At 33.6% G+C, this 21,236-nt stretch overlaps 1 protein-coding gene across 1 annotated transcript in view; it reads left to right on the top strand.

Moving 5' to 3' along the window:
- EYS (eyes shut homolog) overlaps positions 1-21,236 on the top strand; it is a 1,676,468-nt gene that overhangs the window by 591,204 nt on the left and 1,064,028 nt on the right. Inside the window, exon 22 of the mRNA XM_057737776.1 lies at positions 16,238-16,428. Coding sequence (XP_057593759.1) covers positions 16,238-16,428 — 191 coding nt within the window. The remainder of the gene's footprint in view (positions 1-16,237; positions 16,429-21,236) is intronic.

A 21,236-nucleotide genomic window follows, 5' to 3' on the forward strand; every position in this document is an offset into this window, starting at 1 on the left:
CTTATCTAGTACAATTTTAGGATTAACAACACTTTTAGTATTTTGACCCATAGTGAGTGTTTTTATAACTGACAAAAGGAATCTATTTTTTCAAAAATATAATCAATTTCCCAAGAACTGTTACTAAAGTATCTATTATTTCTGTATTGTCTTGGGATGCCTCATTTTTTTATGCACTAAATTCCTATATATGTGTCTGTTTTAGGACTATTTACTGTTTCTCTTCTTTGTAGAATCTTATCCTGTCATCTATATTAACTATTATAGTTCAATAAAGTTTTTTAACTCTTTTAACTAACACAGTACTTTCCAAATATAATTTTTCTCTATCATCCTGTAAATATTAAATATGTATTATTTATGGAAAACCAGGACACAGTAATTATCAGATATACCTCCTGCCTCACCAGCTCCATTTGGAGATAGGCATAAGGGGTACAGACATGTCTCTTACTTTGCTCACATATTTTTGTAACTTTCTTTCTGTTGCAATGTCCAGATAACAGCTTCTGAAGGGTGTTCACACATTGATATTTGAGTCTGTCTTTCTAGTCTAAAGAGACAAGAGCAGTGGCGAAACACAGGCAGTACCGATTGAAAAGAACTCTCAGGTCAATATGTATCTGAAGCTCCTGGGAAAGTGTAAAAGCAAAGTTTATGCAAGGGCTTCAGAGGGAAAAACACAAACAAAAAAAAATTTTTTGTCAATCTGATAATTTGAGGTAAGCTTAGAAATATTAGAATTGATGCTAGAGAAAAGCAAATGAATGATTGGGTATGGAATGGATGCCATGGTTAGTGAAAAAATGTAATTCAACTCCGGGTACCCACACACACAGAAAAGAAAAAGAGAATAGGGTAATATAGAAAGCAATATTTTCTTTTCTATTTTGTTGGGACTGAGAAGGATAAGTGCTCTAAGGGAGCAGTGTTTTGTTTTGAATACAAAATATAAGTATATACAAGTACTAAAATGTTAAGAAAATGATTCTAGAATAAAAAAGAGGAATACATTCTCAGATGAAGATAAACTATGAATTTATCATGAGCAGAAGGACTAAAGGAAGTTTTCTAAACAGAAAGGAAAAGACCAAAGAAAAGAACAGTGTGTGTGGGTATATTTGTATTTTTTCATGTGTGAGCTGAAATGTATAAGGGGTTTTTTATATAATAAGATTTTACCTTGTGTCTACCAAATACATTATGTACATTTTCCTATTTTTTGTTAACGTTTAATTAGTATATAGCGGACTCTGATGTTGAAAAGCTTTCTGTGTATCCAAATGTACCAATATCGTCTCTAAAGTTTGTGTGATTTATGACACGTTTAAAAGGGACTTACTCCAGTTCTTCTAGTATTTTTCTCATTTTCCTTTTACTAGCAATTAAGACATTGCTCCATCAGTATGCTTTTCAGCATAAGATTTGAGATGGAGCCCCCCCCAAAATGGGCAGCTATATCCTAAAAGTCATTGTCGGGAATATTTATCTCCTTTGATGGAAAACACATCTTCAAAATAAGAGAGTTCTCATAAATGGTAATATTTGTCACACACAGATTTCAATTAATCTAGCATTGCAGATTATTCTACATTAATATATATAGATAGTTCCACTTTATTCTTATTAATATTCCATTGTATGGAGGCACCATATTTATTTAATCAGTACCCTCTTGATGAAGATTTAAGATATTTTAAGGTGATTTTCCTTAAAACTTGTGTGTCCTAGGTGCAGAAGTTTGGGGTTTTCATACTTTATTTCATGGTAGGAAATAATCATTGGTCCTTTGAAAACTCACTTCATGCTCATTTGTATTTTTGTGGGTGTATTTCCTTTTGGCTTCACAGCCTATTTCTTTCCCATCATATTTGTGTGTTTATTAGGAATCTTCTCTTACATTTTTTTCCTACACATTTTCTCTATCAATTACATTATTTTTCCTGGTCCATAAATCTTGAATCTCCAAGACAGGGGCAGATTTCTATCACTACTCACACACAAGAGGGAACCCTTCTGAATTAGAAGAGCCACACAGGTGCAGAAGGGAAGGTGTCCTTTCTTTCCCAGCCCCTCTTGACTACCAACACCAAGCCCATGTCCTATCAATGCTACAGATTCCTTAGCATTTTTTTTAAATTGGTGTATAGTTGCTTTACAATCCTGTGTTAGTTTGTACTGTACAGCAAAATGAATCAGTATACGTATAGGTATATCCCTTCTTTATTGGATTTCCTTCCAATTTAGGTCTCCACAGAGCATTGAGCAGAGTTCCCTGTGGTATACAGTCAGTTCTCAATTGTGTATATATGTCAACCCCAATCTCGCAACCCTGCCCACATGCCCTTCACTCCTTGGTATCCATACCTTTGTTCTCTATGTCTGTATCTCTATTGCTGCTTTGCAAATAAGTTTATACCATTTTTTTAGATTCCACATATATGCGTTAATACACGATATTTGTTTTTCTTTTTGACTTTCTTCACTCTGTATAAAGTCTCTAGGTCCATCCACATCTCAGCAAATGACATGTTTCATTCCTTTTTATGGCTGAGTAATATTCCATTGTGTATATGTACCACATCTTCTTTATCCATTCCTCTGTGGATGAATATTTGCATTGATTCCATGTCCTGGCTAATGTAAACAATGTTGGAATGAACACTGGGGTGAATGTATCTTTTTGAATTATAGTTTTCTCCAGGTATATGCCCAGGAGTGGGATTGCTGGGTTATATGGTAATTCTATTTTTAGTTTTTTAAGGGACTTGCATAATATCTCCATAGTGGCTGTATCAATTAATATTCCCACAAACTGTGTAAAAGTGTTCCCTTTTCTCCACATCCTCTCCAGTATTTACTGTATGTAGATTTTTGTGATGATGGCCATTGTGACCAGTGTGAAGTGATGCCTTATGTTCATTTTGATTTGCATTTCTCTAATAATTAGTGATGTGGAGCATCTTTTCATATGACTGTTGGCCATCTGTAAGGCTTCTTTGGAGAAATATCTATTTACGTCTTCTGCCCATTTTTTCATTGTGTTGTGTGTTTTTTGATATTGAGCTGCATGAATTGATGGTATACTTTGGAGATTAATCCCATGTCAGTTGATTTGTTTGCAAATATTTTCTCCTACTTTGAAGGTAGTCTTTTTGTTTTGTTTGTGCCTTACTTTGCTGTGCAAAATCTCTTAAATTTAACTAGATTCCATTTGTTTATTTTTGTTTTTTATTTTCATTACTCTAGGAGGTGGATTAAAAAAGATCTTGCTGTGATTTATGCCAAAGAGTGTTCTGCCTATATTTTCCTCTAAGAGTTTCATAGTGTCCTGCCTTACATTTAGGTCTTTAATCCATTTTGATTTTATTTTTGTGTATGGTGTTAGGGAGTGTTCTAATTTCATTATTTTACATGTAGCTGTCCAGTTTTCCCAACACCATTTATTGAAGAGGCTGTCTTTTTTCCATTGTATATTCTCACCTCCTTTGCCATAGATTAGGTGACCATAGGTGCATGGGTTTATCTCTGGGCTTCTATCCTGTTCCATTGATCTATATTGCTGCTTTCTTGACAGTGCCATACTGTCTTGATTATTGTCAGGTTATGGTATAGTCTGGAGTCAGAGAGCCTGATTCCTCCAGCTCTGTTTTTTTTCCTCAAGATTGATTTGGCTATTCTTGGTCTTTTGTGTTTCCATACAAATTGTAAAAATTTTTGTTCTAATTCTGTGAAAAATGCCACTGGTAATTTGATAGGGATAGTATTCAATCTGTAGATTTCTTTGGGTGTTATAGTCATTTTCACAATGTTGATTTTTCCAATCCCAAAACATTATATATCTCTCCATTTTTTTGTGTCATCTTTGATTAATTTCATCAGTATCTAATAGACTTCTGAGTACAGGTCTTTTGCCTCCTTAGGTAGGTTTATTCATAGGTATTTTATTATTTTTGTTGCAGTAGTAAATGTGATTGTATTGTCAGTTTCTCTTTCTGATCTTTCCTTGTTAGTGTATAAGAATGCAAGAAATTTCTGTACATTACTTTTTTATCCTGAAACTTTACCAAATTCATTGACTAGCTGTAGTAATTTTCTGGTGGTATCTTTAGGATTTTCTATGTATTTTTTGCAAAGTGTGACAGGTTTACATCTTCTTTTCCAGTTTGGATGGATTTGTTTTATTTCTTTTTCTTTTCTGATTGGCCTAGCTAGGACTTCCAAAACTATGTTGAATAATAGTAGCAAGAGTGGACATCCTTGTCTTGTTCCTGATCTTAGAGGAAATGCTTGCAGTTTTCACCATGGAGAATGATGTCTGCTGTGAATTTCCAGTATATGGCCTTTTTTATGTTGTGGTAGTTCCCTCTATGCCTACTTTCTAGAGAGTTTTGTCATAAATCAGTGCTCAATTTTGTCAAAAGATTTTTCTGCATCTATTGAGATGATCATATGGTTTTTAACCTTCAGATTATTAATATGCTGTATCACATTGATTTGTGTATATTGAAAAATCCTTGCATCACTGGGATAAATCCCACTTAATCATGGTGTCTGATCCTTTTAAGGTGTTATTGGATTCTGTTTGCTAGGATTTTTTTTTTAGGATTTTTGTTTCAATGTTCATCAGTGATATTGGTCTGTAAATTTCTTTCCTTGTGATATTTTTTTCTGGTTTTGGTATCAGGGTGATAGTAGACTCATAGAATGAGCTGGAGGGTATTCCTTCCTCTGTGTTTTTTTGGAAGAATTAGAGAGGGATAGGTTTGTGCTCTTCTCTAAATGTGTGATAGAATTTGCCTATGAAGCCATCTGGTCCTGGACTTTTTTTTTTTTTTTGGAAGATTTTTAATCACAGTTTCAATTTCATTAGTTGTGATTTATCTGTTTATGTTTTCTATTTCAACCTTCCAGTCTTGAAAGGTTCTACATTTCTAAGAATTTGTCCATTTCTTCCAGTTTGTCCATTTAATTGGCATATAGTTGTTAAAAGTAGTCTTTTATGATGTTTTGTATTTGTGCAATGTCCATTGTAACTTCTCACTTTTCAATTCTAATTTTATTGATTTGAGTCCTCTCCCTTTTTTTTTTTTTTTTTGATGAGTCTGGCTAAAGGTTTATCAATTTTGTTGATCTTCTCAAAGAGGCAACTTATAGTTTCACTGATTTTCTTTTTCTTTTTTAATAGATTTCTGCTTTTTTTTAAAGTTCTTTATTGGAATATAATTGCTTTACACTGTTGTGCCAGTTTTTGCTGTACAACAAAGTGAATCAGCTGTATTTATACATATATCCCCATATCCTCTCCCTCCCATGACTCCCTTCCACCCTCCCTTTCGCAGCCCTCTAAGTCATCACTCATCATCGAGTTAATCTCCCTGTGTTGTGCAGTAGCTTCCCACTAGCTATCTATTTTACATTTGCTAGTATACATATGTCAATGCTACTTTCTCACTACATCCAAGCTTCCCCTTGGCACCCACCCCCCTGGTGTCCTCAAGTCTGTTCTCTACAACTGCATCTTTATTTTTGCCCTGTCACTGGGTTCATCAGTACCGTTTTTTTAGATTCCATATGAAAGACTTAGCACACGGTATTTGTTTTTCTCTTTCAGGCTTACTTTCTCTTTCAGACAGACTCTAGGCCCATCCACCTGACTACAAATACCTCAATTTCATTCCTGCTTATGGCTGAGTAATATTCCATTGTATATATGTGCCACATCTTTATCCATTCACCTGTTGATGAGCATTAAGGTTTCTTCCATGTCCTGGCTATTGTAAATAGTGCTGCAATGAACATTGGGGTACATGTTTCTTTTTGGATTACAGTTTTCTCAGGAGTGGGATTGCTGGGTCATATGGTAGTTCCATTTCTACTTTTTTTAAGGAACCTCTAAACTGTTTTCCATAGTCTCTGTACCAACTTACATTCCCACTAACAGCTCAGGAGAGTTCCCTTTTCTCTGCACCCTCTCCAGCATTTACTGTTTCTAGGTTTTTTGATGCTGGCCATTCTGATTGATGTGAGGTGATACCTCATTGTGGCTTTGACATGCATTTCTCTAATGATTAGTGATGTTGAGCATCTATTCATGTGTTTGTTAGCCCTCTGTATGTCTTTGGAGAAATGTCTATTTAGGTCTTCTGCCCATTTGTGGATTGTGTATTTGCTTTTTTGGTATTAAGTTTCATGAGCTGCTTGTATATTTTGGAGATTAATCCTTTGTCATTTGCTTCATTGGCAAATATATTCTCCCATTCTGGGGTTGTCTTCTTCTCTTGTTTATGGTTTCTTCTGCTGTGCCAAAGGTTTTAAGCTTCATTAGGTCCCATTTGTTTATTTTTTATTTTATTTCCATTATTTTGGGAGGTGGGTCAAAAACGATCTTGCTTTGATGTATTTCATAGAGTGTTCTGCCTATGTTTTCCTCTAAGAGTTTTATAGTGTCTGGCCTTACATTTAGGTCCTTAATCCATTTTGAGATTTTTTTGGTGTATGGTGTTATGAATATTCTAATTTCATTCTTATATATGTAGCTGTCCGATTTTCCCAGCACCACTTATTGAAGAGGCTGTCTTTTTTCCATTGTATATCCTTGCCTCCTTTATCAAAGATAAGGTGCCCATATGTGCTTGGGTTTATCTCTGGGCTGTCTATTCTGTTTCATTGATCTATGTTTCTGTTTTTGTGCCCGTACCATACTGTCTTGATCATTGTGGCCTTGTAGTATTGTTTGAAGTCAGGGAGCCTAATTCCACCAGCACCATCTTTCCTTCTCAAGATTGCTTTGGCTATTCCAGGTCTTCTGCATTTTCATACAAATCATAAAATTTCTTGTTCTTGTTCTGTCAAAAGTGCCATTGGTAATTTGATAGGGATTGTGTTGAATCTATAAATTGCTTTCAGTATTATAGTTATTTTCACACTGTTGATTCTTCCAATCCAAGAGCACGGTATGTCCCTATGTCTGTTTGTATCATCTTTGATTTCTTTCATCGGTGTCTTATAGTTTTCTGCATACAGATCTTTTGCCTCCTTAGGCAGGTTTATTCCTAGGTATTTTATTCTTCTTGTTGCAATAGTAAATGGAAGTGTTTCTTTAATTTCTCTTTCTGCTCTTTTGTTGTTAGTGTATAGGAATGCAAGAGATTTCTGTGCATTAATGTTGTATCCTGCTACTTTACAAATTCTTCGATTAGTGCTAGCAGTTTTCTGGTAGCATCTTTAGGATTTTCTGTGTATAATATGTCATCTGCAAAGAATGCAGATGGGTCATATGGTAGTTCCATTTCTACTTTTTACTTCTTTTCCAATTTGTGTTTCTTTTATTTCTTTATCTACTCTGATTGCTGTGGCTAAAACTTCCAACATTATGTTGAATAATATTGGTGAAAGTGGGCAAACCTGTCTTGTTCCTTTTCTTAGAGGAAAGGCTTTCAGTTTTTCACCATTTAGAATGATGTTGGTTGTTGGTTTGTCATGCATGGCTTTTATTATGTTGAGGTAATTTCCTTTATGCCCATTTCTGGAGAGTTTTTATCATAAGTGGATGTTGAATTTTGTCAAAAGCTTTTTCTGCATCTATTGAGATGATCATATGGGTTTTATCCTTAAGTTAGTTAATATGATGTATCACATTGATTGATTTGTGTATAATTGAAGAATCCTTGCATTCCTAGGATAAACCCCACTTGATCATGGTGTATGATCTTTTTAATGTGCTATTGGATTCTGTTTGCTAGTATTTTCTTGAAGATTTTTGCATCTATATACATCAGTGATATTGGCCTGTAATTTCCTTTTTCTGTGACATCTTTGCCTGGTTTTGGTATCAGGGTGATGGTGGCCTCATAGAATGAGTTTGGGAGTGTTCCTCATTCTGCTATATTTTGGAAGAGTTTGAGAAGGATAGGTGTTACCTCTTCTCTAAATGTTTGATAGAATTTGCCTGTGAATCCATCTGGCCCTGGACTTTTGTGTGTTGGGAGATGTTTAATCATAGTCTCAATTTCCATAGTTGTAATAGGTCTGTTCATATTTTCTATTTCTTCCTGGTTCAGTCTTGGAAGATTGTATTTTTCTAAGAATTTATCCATTTCTTCCAACTTATCCAATTGATTGGCATATAGTTGCTTTTAGTAGTCTCTCATGATCTTTGGTGTTTCTGCAGTGTTAGTAGTTACTTCCCCTTTTTCATTTCTAATTCTGTTGATTTGCATCTTCTCCCCTTCCTTTTTTCCTGATGAATTTGGCTAATGGTTTATCAATTTTGTTTATCTTCCCAAAGAACCAGGTTTTAGTTTTATCCATCTTTGCTGTTGTTTCCTTCATTTCTTTTTCATTAATTTCTGATCTGATCTTTATGATTTCTTTCCTTCTGCCCAGTTTATTTTTGTTGTTGTTGTTCTTCTTTCTCTAATTACTTCAAGTGTAAGGTTAGGTTGTTTATTTGAGATTTTCCTTTTCTTGAGGCGGGATTGTATTGCTATAAACTTCCCTCTTAGAAATGCTTTTCCTGCATACCATGGGTTTCAGGTCATTGTGTTTTCATTGTCATTTCTTTCTAGGTATTTTTTGATTTCCTTTTTGATTCCTTCGGTGCTTTCTTAGTTATTTAATAAAATATTGTTTAGCTTCTATGTCTTTGTACTTTTTGCATTTTTTTTCTCATGGCATTGTGGTCAGAGAAGATGCTTGATACAATTTTAATTTTCCTGAATTTATTGAACATTGATTTGTGACCCAAAATATGATCTATCCTGGAGAATGTTCTGTGTGCACTTGAGAAGAAATTGTATTCTGTAGTTTTTGGATGGAATGTCTTATAAATATCAATTAAATCTAGATGGTCTAATATGCCATTTAAAGCTTCTGGTTGGATGATCTATCCATTGGTGTAAGAGGGATGTTAAAGTCTCTTGCTATGATTGTGTTACTGTCAATTTCCCCTTTTTATGGCTATTAGCATTTGCCTTATGTATTGAGGTGTTCCTATGTTGGATGCATAGATATTTACAATTGTTATATTTTCCTGAATGGATCCCTTGATCATTATGTAGTGTCCTTCCTTGTCTCTTGTAATAATCTTTACTTTAAAGTCTAATTTGTCTGATATGAGTATTGCTACACCAGCTTTCTTATGACTTCCACTTGAATGGAATATCTTTTTCCATCCCCTTACTTTCAGTCTATATGTGTCCCTAGGTCTGAAGTGGGTTTCTTGTAGATAGCATATATAAGGGTCTTGTTTTTGTATCCATTCAGCCAGTCTGTGTCTTTTGGTTGAAGCATTTAATCTATTTACATTTAAGGTGACTATTGACATGTATGTTCCAATTACCATTTTCTTAATTGTTTTGGGTTTGGTTTTGTAGGTCTTTTCCTTCTGTTGTGTTTCCCACCTAGAGAAGTTCCTTTATCATTAGTTGTAAGGCTGGCTTGGTGGTGCTGAATTCTCTTAACTTTTATTTTTTTGTAAAGCTTTTGATTTCTCTGTTGAATATGAATGAGATACTTGCTGGGTAGAGCAAGGTTGTAGTTTGTAAATTTTCACCTTTTATCACTTTAAATATACCCTGACATTGCCTTCTGGTCTGCAGAGTTTCTGCTGAAAAATGAGCTGATAACCTTATGGTGATTCCCTTATTTGTTATTTGTTGCTTTTCCCTACTGCTTTTAAAGTTTTTTCTTTGTATTTAATTTTTGTTAGTTTGATTAATATGTGTCTTGGCATATTTCTCCTTGGGATTATCCAGTATGGGACTCTCTGTACTTCTTGGACTTGGTTGACTATTCCATTTCCCATGGTAGGGACCTTTGTGACTATAATCTCTTCAAATATTTTCTCAGATCCTTCTCTTTGTCTTGATCTGGGACCCCTATAATTTGAATGTTAGTGTGTTTAATATTATCCCAAAGATTCTCTGAGACTGTCCACAATTCTTTTCATTCTTTTTTCTTTATTCTGCTCCACGGCAGTTACTTCCAGCATTCTATCTTCCAGCTCACTACTCCGTTCTTCTGCCTTAGTTAGTCTGCGACTGATTCCATCTACTATTTTGTTCATTTCAGTTATTGTGTTGTTCATCACTGTTTTTTTGTTCTTTAATTCTTCTAGGTCCTTTTTAAACATTTCTTATAGTTTCTCAATCTGTGCCTCCATTCTATTTTGAGATTTTGGACCATCTTTACTACCATTACTCTGAATTCCTTTTCAAGTAGTTTGCCTATTTCCTCTTCATTCATATGATCTTGTGGGCTTTTACCTTGCTCCTTCATCTGTATCATATTTCTCTGCCATCTCATTTTGTCTAATTCAGTGTGTTTGAGGTCTCCTTTCTGCAGTCTGCAAAGTCATAGTTAATTATCAGTGTTTAATTGAAGTGCTCTCAGTCTTTTGGACATATTCACACTTGGTCCCTCATCTTGCAAAGTTAGAGTACAATAGACTATGAATATACACTTTATATTTCTTTTGCAATATTCTTTTGCTTACCTAATGAAATAGGAATGGTATTAAGTGTTAGCTTTTTTAATGGGTTCTGAACTTTACACTACCTTTAAAAACCTTGACTTTTGTTTCATGAATTTGGCATTGTGTCTAGTTTGAGCCATGATGTACTTTTCTTTCCTATATTGATTCATCTGTGCATTTTCAGGCAGTTTCTGAGACAATGGTTTTGTTTTCCTGTATTTCTGTAGCTCTCTTTCCTTAAAGTACTGCCAGAACATTTTCAAAGATGAAATAGAAATTAATATATATGGAAATAATCCCAACTTTTATAGTTCATAATCTTGTTTGATTTGTTGAAATAATATATTTAAACTATGTATTTTCTTTATATCAAAACACCATACATTTGATTAAGTTGGGAATCAAACAAAATCTTCTCCCTATTAACTACTGTAGACTCATATTCAATTACGTAAGTTTTGAGAAAGAAAGAAAATAAATAAAAATTATATTGGTAGTAAACCTTAGGGATATTAAGCCTTTAACATATGAATTATGGTATGTACACTTCCACAGACAAGGAATCCCTTTGAGAGAAAAATCAAGACTTGGTGGTATAATGAACCCTAAGTTGGATTTCAGAGCCTTTAGTGTCTATGTAAGTTTGTTCTGCTGTCCTCTTGCTACAAGACCTTGGTGAAGTCGCTCTAACATCCTTGGGCTTTTCCTCATATTTGTGAATAAAATAAAATTGTTGGACTAGATTCTTCTTGCTACCAATGTTTGGTGCATGAACTAGAAGCATCAGGATCACCTGGCAGTTTGTTCAAATGGAGAAACACAGGCCCCAATTCCAAAAAGTTTGAATCTGCAGTTTAACAAGCTATCCAGAGTATTCACATGTAATTTAAGTTTTAGAAACAGTACATTATGTTGGTAGATTTTATTCACAACTAGACAAATTTCAAGAAATTCTATGAAACTTAATATGTCTTCTTAGTGGATATGATAGAACTCTAATTGCTGCCATGACCTGTTTCCACTCTTCAAATAGACAGATCTGTGTTTGCTTGTTTAACATGTTTCATTTCTCTAAGATCTTATTTGAGAAGATGTGGCATATATATACAATGGAATATTACTCAGCTATAAAAAGGGATGAGATGGAGCTATATGTAATGAGGTGGATAGACCTAGAGTCTGTCATACAGAGTGAAGGAAGTTAGAAAGAGAAAGACAAATATTGTATGCTAACTCACATATATGGAATCTAAAAATGGTACTGATGAACTCAGTGACAAGAACAAGGACGCAGATGCAGAGAATGGACTGGAGAACTCGAGGTTTGGGGGGGCAGGGGGTGAAGGGGAAGCTGAGACAAAGTGAGAGAGTAGCACAGACATATATATACTACCAACTGTAAAATAGATAGCCAGTGGGAAGTTGTTGTATAACAAAGCGAGTTCAACTCCAGGATGGAAGATGCCTTAGAGGACTGGGACGGGGAGGGTAGGGGGAACTCGAGGGGTGGGAGGAGTCGAGGGAGGGAGGGAATATGTGTATAAAAACAGATGATTGAACTTGGTGTACCCCCCAAAAATAATAAATAAATAAATAAAATTAAAAATTAAAAAAAAGAAAAGATCTTATTTGAAGAAAGTATTCCACTGCTTTAAAAACAGCAGAGCTAAAAAGAAAATATATGATCCAATGAGAGAAGTGCTATAATAATGATTTTAGTAACTTTCTATTCTTTGGGGAAGTTCAGAGATCACAGGAGAAAGTTTTGAATCTAAACTATATATTGATGTATATATCTCAGGATACAACACAACTTCAGAGAGCTAACTTGCACATTTACTAGCCTAAGTGGTTCACATGAATACATCATTGCTCTTACACTCCTGTACATTTCCTGCCTTAGGATTTTGAATACAAAACTTGAACATTGGGGTCTAGCTGGCTTTTCTATATTTCTCTCATCTACAACATTACTCCCAACTTCCTTCTCTTTCTCTAAACATACCAGTCTTTTGTTTCTGTCATTTTCTAAATTAAATTTTAGTGGCTTCCTCTTAGGAAGCACTTTATTATATTAAATAGAATATTGAAAAGTAATATAAATAATGATGGACAAAAGGGAAGGCACCTTCCTTAATATCTGAACGAGGAAAGATCAAGAATTTTAAATGATAATTTGATTTTTTTCTAAAAAGAAATTGCTTTTGTATTTCCCATTAAGCCTTCTAATTAATTTAGTAAAAGATTCTTGTAAACCCTAGGGACAGAACTTTTGGCAGTCTAAAAACTATCTCTTTCTTCCCATTGGAGATATAATTCAATTAGTTTATGTAATGCTTTCTAATAAATCATTCTAAAAATACTTCTCCCTAGGGCTAAGAGGGAAATAGGTTGTTTCCATTCTATTCCCTGTGGAATCCTGCATTTGCAGTCCATAAAAATAATTGCAGCACCTGCCCCAAGTCTAAGTGCCCTTGATTATCCTTAAGGAGTTCACATTTTCAGTGAAAGTAGAACAAATATCAGATTGGTATTCATTTATAAAAACATACATTTAACTCTAGCACTTGGGTGAATGTAAAAGATCACCATATGGTTTCCAAGCATGACTTGAGTTTTATATTCAAGTGCAGAGTCAATTTCTTATTGAAAATGACACTAATTAAACTCTGGTGATTTTGACAAATCTTTAGTTTTCCATTTGATTCCTGAAAAGAATGCAATGGCTCCCACTTTAGCCTGGTCAGTTTGAGTTTTTATTATGTTAACATCTCTTAAAAGTCACAAAGTGTTTATAAACATGTGTGTCAACAAATGATAACTTTAAAAAATATTACTTTTCAGTGTAAAATGTTAAAAAAAACCTCATATTTGTATAGGTAACTATCTTTGAAGATGTACTAACTTGAGAACCCAGAGTGCAAATGAATCATATTTGTGTATATTCACTAAGAAATTCTATGTAGACAACATATTCAGAACAAATTTTTAAAGTTTCACTAATGATGTCTTAAAGTTCCATAAATTATTTCTCAGAATTAAAGGTGCAAATCTTCCCAGAAGTCACCATGCTCTGTGCTTTCCAAAATACCAGCACGTATATGACATCTAAAATGTGATCTAAAGATACATACAGTATAAATTTGGAAGAAATAAAATGTACTGAAAAACTCATTTTCTATTCTAAGCAAGTTCCAAATGTCTGAATAGAGGTTGACAAGACTTTTGACCTTCAGAATGTAAAGGAAAGAAGATAAACTTTACTGAACAGCTATTATGTCCCAGGAACATGGCTAATTGATTAATATTAATTATTTTATTTAATTATCATAAGAACCTGTATGAAGTGGGTGAGATTATTACCATTTTACACATAAATGGACCTACAGTAAATTGAATACCTTTGTTGATTGAGTAAAATTGGAGAAGTATACAAATATGCTAAAGCTTAAAAAGCAAGAGACAAATATCCAAGTTCCTCTGACTCCATGACCCCCCATACTTCTGGGACAACAGGCATCAGAAATCTTAGACATTGATTTGGACACATGCTTAAGAAAAGTGGTTAATTAAAAGATTATGATTGCATGCACATTTAATCTGTATCAAGATGGCAATATATGAGGCTCTGAATTCCCCTCTTGTCACAGATGCATAGCTATGCATGGAACAATTCCTCCTCAGAGAAATCCAGAAACAAGCTGGGAAACTGCTACACATCAGCAACTGAGAAAAATACACACATTGAAATGGATAGGAAAGGCTGAGACCCTCCCTTGCCATAAACCCCAGACCTGGCATAACAACATACAAAAGGAGGGAACCCCTAACTCCCAGCTTCTCCTTGAGGAGTGATGGGTTTGGATCCCACACCTAGTATCCCAGATTTTTAAGTGTAAAAATATAGAGCTTTTAATCAAAGTTGTTAGCATCTTAAAATAGACAAAATACAACTGAAAAGTATTTCTGTACACTAACAGTAAAGTATCAGAAAGAGAAATTATGAAAATAATCCCATTTACACTAGAATCAAAAAGAATAATATACTTAGGAATAAATTTAACCAAGTTGATGAAAGATCTGTACACTGAAAACTGTAAAACATTGATGTAAGAAATTGAGGAAGTCACACACTAAAAATGGAAAGATATTCCATATTCATGGATTGGAAGTAATGTTAAAATGTTCATGCTACCCAAATCAATCTACAGATTCTATGCAACCCTTATCAAAATTCCCAAGGCATTTTTCACAGAAATAAAACAAATAACCTTAATATTAATAGGGAACCACAAAAGACCCCAAATAACCAAAGCAACTATGAGAAAGGAGAACAAAGATGGAAACATCACACTTCCTGATTTCAAACTATATTACAAAGGTATAGTAATCAAAACAATACGGCATTAGTATAAAAACTGTCATATAGACCAATAGAACAGAATAGAAATAAATCCACACAAATATATTCAATTAATTTTTGACAAAGGGGCCAAGAATACACAATGCAGAAAGGATAGCCTCTTCAATAAATGGTGCTGGAAAAGCTGGATAGCCACCTGCAAAATAATGATGTTGGAACAGTATTTTACACCATCACAAAAAATCAGCTCAAAATGGATTAAAGACTTGAACATAAGACATGAAACTGTAAAGCTGCTGGAAGACATAGTGGGTAAGATTCTTGACATCGGTCTTGACAATCTTTTTTTTAATTTAACACAAATGCAACAAAAGCAAAAATAAATAAGCGGGATGAACCTGGAGGATATTTTGCTAAGTGAAATAAGCCAAACTAAAAGACAAATATACATATCACTTATACTTGAATTCTTAAAAAAAAAAAAAAAAAAAGAAAAGAAAAAAAGGAGAAACAAGAGGTGAGCTCATAGAAGCATACAGTAGAATGGTGATTGTCAGTTTCCTGGAGAGTGGGGGTGGGGTGCAGGAAAAATAGGGAGAGGCTGAAAAATGGTACAAACTTTCAGTTATAAATTATGTTCTGGTAATCTAATATATAACATGGTGAATATAGTTGATATTGCTGTATTATATAATTAAAATTTGCTAAAATAAACACTTGTTTCATTGACCCCACCCACAACAAAAAATTAAATATATGAGGTGATGGATGTGTTAATTAACTCCCTGGTGGGAAACTTTTCACAATGTATATGTATACGAAATCATCACGTGGTACACTTTAAATATGTTACAGCGTTTTTTGGTCAATTATTCTTCAACAAAGATGAAAAAATATATACATGTTAAATCTAATGAAAGAAAAGATTGTGAATGGAATAAAAACACAGATATTATAGATACTGTTTTTTAGAGGAATATAAATCAATTGTGAATTGTTGGTTCTAAGTATGTAATCAAACTCAGGATTCCTTTGAGAATTAATTAGGCACTATTAACCACTACCTGAAGACATCAGAGTTAACCTGGGGATGTCCCAGGCCCAAGGGAATGGGTGGTGGGTACTAAGGGTCAGTGAGTTCCTGGTATTATGTACATAGTACATAATATAATAAAGTCTAATAAAGTTTATTTTTTTCTGAAAAATCAACAGTGAAACATTTGGCAAGTATTTCTGGTGATAAAATTTAAAAATCACATTTCGGTTTTTAGAGAAAGGGAATACCAGATAAGCTTGCATATCAGTTTCTTAAACATGTTTTAATAAAAATATAATTTTAATAAGATTTCTAGTCTTATCACTAATAATCAAATTTGATTCTCTATTTCATTATTTAGAACTGCACATCCATCCTTTGTATGAATGAAGACTTCTGCCAGAAGGCAGTCCACGGCTTTACTTGCATTTGCCCAAATGGTACCTGTTGTGAAGTAAATGGTAGCAGTTGTGCTGAGCCTGAACTGAATGTGATCCTCTGCCTCAGTGAAAGGATTTATGTTGATGGACTCGGACACACTTTTTATTGCAGGTCAGTATTTATTTATCCACAAACAACTACATGTGTATTTATGAAAGCTTACAACATCCCACTAGTAATGCACTCTGAAATGCAGAAATTAACCTTTTAAGTAAGTTTTTGTCTTTAGAAATGTAATCCCAAGTTTGAAATCAACAATTTAAAAAAAAACATTGCTTACATATTTTACCAAGTACCAGGTATTCATATCAACCCCTAGTTGAACTCTCAAATTTAATCAACCCTCAATTTTAAGTGTTTCATATCTCCTCTCTTTCCCAGAATTGGGTTCTTCTTCCTTTTCTTAAATATTACACCGCATGAATGATTTACAAATAGTTCACATTTATTGCATGCTTCTTAACCAGCGATTCATTTACCTTCTAAGATCCTAACAATGATAATTGTTTTTAATTTAAGATTTATAAAAAGATTGACCTGTCACTGTATTTTTAAACCAATTATTATTTAAGGTATTATTTTGAAAATTCCTAGGAGGTGAATTTCATTATCTTTGTTATTTATGATTATGTAATTTATATAATTGGTTGGTCATTTGAGAATTTAGTCATTATCTCTTCGACTTGTAAAGTATTAATTGAAACCATGTATTTTAAAAACTCACTTTACCTCTTTTCTCTGCCAGTCTGATTTGTGAGAAGTTGAGGTTAAGTGAAAATCTGTGAGCCGCTGTGTTCCTGTCAAAATATCTTAAATTTTACTGAAGGTTGACCATGTGTATTTTGGTACTTTATTTAATAGTAAAGTTAATTTATTATTTATATATTTTATCCATTATTTATCTTTAAGTTATTAATATAATCTGCCTTATATTCAATACTCCCACTACCATATTTTTTGTTCGGTATCTATATCATGGTCATGGCCTTTTATTTATTTTAAACCCTGCTGCATCACTGTATTTGGGCCATAGTTCCAGTCAGGCACACACAGAAGTTAATTTCACATAAACCCAAGAGGATTATAGTTCATTTAGCATATGCTGACAGCATTTATTATTAGGACACAATTTTCTTTGTTACATGTTGCCTGATGTGCCATTTTTATTAGTGATGTGTGTGTGCATGTGTGTGAGTGTGTGTGTGTGCGCACTTGTGTGTGTGACCTAGTCTTTTGTATTTTTGAACATGGAGTTTGCTTATTTTACTCTGGTGGTTTATAAAGTATAGAAACAAACATATTTCTAATATCAATGCCAATTTCATATAACAAAATTGTAAAAATGATCACTTGGTCACAGCAAGCACCCTCCAGGTTATAACCTATTCAACACCTGTATTAAGTCAGCAACAGTACGCTGAACATTTATTCTCAATGCATACAATGTTACAAATTAAGGTTCCATTCATGGAAACCCATTATGTTAAATCAAAAAATTAGAAATAAGTGAACCTAAAGCTAAAATGTATGTTTTTAAAACATGAGAGTATTTGTTAAATCAAGCTCTATAAAAACTATTCTATCACTGTTCCTATTGGGGGATGTTATCCATGGCTAGTTAGGCTGACCTTGCTTAAGTTGTGAAATTGACAGAATTCAGAATGAAGATGCTTCTTATCCTGGGGGTCTCCCAAGGGCAAGTGTCAGCATTCATTATTTCTACACTGTTATTCAAATACATTTAAATAAGAGTCACCTATTTTCAAAGTTTTCATTGCTGATTCAAGCTGTCTGAAAGCCCCTGAAAGTCTGTGAATAGTAAATGCCCAGGGATGTTCAGATTCTAGGGGACTTGGCCAGGGACAGCAGGAGCCATCTGAGTTGGGGCCAGGTTAGCCCAGCCCTCAGACAGTCTCTTTACAAAAGAAAACATATATTAGGGGAAGGAGAGTTTTGCAAGTTAAATTATCAGATTTATATATGGATTAAGGATTAGCCTATGATATATTTATTTAAACCATAATAAAATAATTTTTAATTTAAAAATATATCAAACATCATTTTGATACCTATTTTGCATTCTTCAAATTTACTTTGAAAAATCTTACTCTTAAAAACATGATCAACTATTTTTTTCCTGTCTCCTTTATGCTCATTTTCCTTCAGTGTTTATATAAATCAGAGCTAATGTCTTGGTTTTCATTGCTGGTTTATTGGTTAATCAGCTCTTAAAATTCTGTTTGATTTTAATTGAGAAAATAATTATGCAAACATAAATTTTCACCTTAAGAATATTTATCTTGAAGTCTTATTTTTGATGTAAGCTTCCTTATTACATCCCTAAATGATCTGTAGAATATTTTATACTATTGGTTCACTAGTGATGTTAGGAGAACAAATTTTCTCCCAATTGAAATCTCATGTGGTAGTCCCATTTGAAAAGAAGGTGGGTATATTACCATTTCAATTTTCCTGGAAAATCTCAAACTGTCAACCTAAAATATTTTGTTGTGCTTCTGGCTTCACATGTGAATTAGAAGTTGGTGTTCTCACTTCTTAGATCTTATACTGACTGAGGATTATGCATTCAATGCTATAATTTTGCTTTCATCTCTGTCATTGAAGAAAATATAGCAGGGAATGGCCTACTTTCATGAACATTATGTTTTATGAATGTAGTTGATTCACTTCTTTCTTGGAAGCTGACATGGTTTTTAATTTCTTTAATTAAAAAAGATGTATTAAATATTTATCCCAATGACTGGCAAGTTGAGAACTTACAATTTAATTCCTTTCCCTTTTAGCTTTGATGTTCAAGCATTTAATTGGAATATGTGATTTTATGTATTTTCTCATTTATTTCTTCATGTCTGCAAAGTTTTCTTGTATTATTCCTCTATTATTCTTTTGTGCATTTTAATTCTGATTCACTAATTCTTGTTCATATACTAATATTGCTTACATATTTTAAATCACAAATTTAAAATTCTGGTTTTCATGTATTTTATTCTTTTTCTATTTTTGCATCCTTTTAAAACATTTTTCAATTCTCTGTTTACTTCTCTACCTTTTATCTGTCTTTCTGAATTTTTTCTTATGAAAATATTATTTATTTTCTTCTACTTTTCAATGCATGTGAACTCTTAAATAGGTATTTTATTCCATTGTAAATGTAATTCCCACGTAAGAAACCATACTATTGTTTTCTGTTTATAATTTATTTCAAGTGTTCAACTTTTCAGTCATTACAGAATTTTTTAAGTTGACTCAGTCTCAGTTACTAAAGTTTGTATGCCTGCTTTGCTGCTGTTACCCAGATGTCTTGTAAGACCACTTTTATATCCCAACTATAATGGCCAGATTATTGCATCACTGCTGTGTCTACTAGACAGCTGTGAGAGGCCTGACCAGCTAAGGACCAGGGCAGATGCACTGAGCAGAGGCACGCCTGAGGGTGTCTGTGCAGCTACATGTGCCATGGATACTTGGACCCGGGATGAAATTGCTGAGCATGAAGGACCCATTTAAACATCCCCACTTTGCTATTCAGATTTTAGTTATTGGGTTTCTCTAGGTCTCAGTTGCGTCAGATTTCATTGCCGATTTTTCTCATGAAGACATTTGATTATTTTAGATTATTTTATAATTGCAACAATGATTATAATGAGTAGCTGGTATTAATTCTTTCATCTTCCTGAAGTAGTTCAGTAGTTAAATTTTGAAAGGCACAGAGAGTCTTTAAATTAAAAAAAAACATGAAAAAATAAAAAGAAAGGATTATTTAAACCTGAATATGGTAAAATGAATAAGCTAGTTATATATGGCTAGTTTCCTCATTACTGTAAACTAATAACATAGGTGACAGTGCTTTGAATACCGACATAAATAAGTTAACCATTTCAAGCAAAATAAGTAAACATTAGTTTTAGATAAACAGGTGCATAGTAACATAAAAATGTTCAAGTAATTCTATAACCATACTTCGGATCATTTCTGGAGAAGTGAAAGAGCATTTCAAACACTTAAACTTATTTTTACTAATACATGTTGGGCAGTTCAGATTCTTAACTGAGTATGTTTATATTGCCTAATGAAGAGATATCAAATTAAAAACATGAATGTCTAAAATACAGAAAAAAAACATGATTGACAACCGATGAGAGTTTTCAAAATTTTTGCCATTCACACACTATATTTGTTATCTAAAACGGTGGTCCCAAACCTTTTTGGCACCAGGGATGGGTTTCGTGGAAGACAATTTTTCCATGGGTGGAGGTGTGTGGGGGGAAGGGGGATAGTTCAGGCACTAATGAGAGCAATGATTCAGGCAGTAATGCTAGTGATGGTTAGCTGCAGAAGAAGCTTCACTGGCTTGCCACAGCTCACCTCCTGCTGTGTGTCCTGGTTCCTCACAGGCCACACAGGTATTTCTCCGTGGCCGTGGGGGTTGGTGACCCCTGATCTAAAATAAGTAAATATATATTTTTGTTCAGAAAATACAATAGTTTATGATTGCATTTTTAATCTTAAATGCAAATGGATGTTTATTATTGACTCATTGAATTTTAGGGCTGAATGAGATTATAGAGATTACCTCTAACAATCTAGTTATTATGTAGCTGATGACTCAAAGGCCTGAAAAGGTGTATACTCTGTTAGCTGTCTATAGTAATGATCACTGGGAAAGTCACTAACAGAATCAAATGCATTGGTCTTTTATTTTTATTAGAATACTTTTTTATTTAAAATACAAAATACAAAAGATATGGTAAAAAAAAAAAAAAGAAGAAACATACACAGTCAGATACCATAACTATTCTCAAGATTCAGTTAGACATCTTTTTTGTACTTTATATCCTGGTGCAAAGTTTAAAGACATTAATGACTTTGTTCAGTTTAATAATAGCTGCTTTCAGAAG

This window comes from Hippopotamus amphibius, chromosome 6 (genome assembly GCF_030028045.1).
Source record: "Hippopotamus amphibius kiboko isolate mHipAmp2 chromosome 6, mHipAmp2.hap2, whole genome shotgun sequence".
In the NCBI taxonomy this organism is placed as follows: domain Eukaryota; kingdom Metazoa; phylum Chordata; class Mammalia; order Artiodactyla; family Hippopotamidae; genus Hippopotamus; species Hippopotamus amphibius.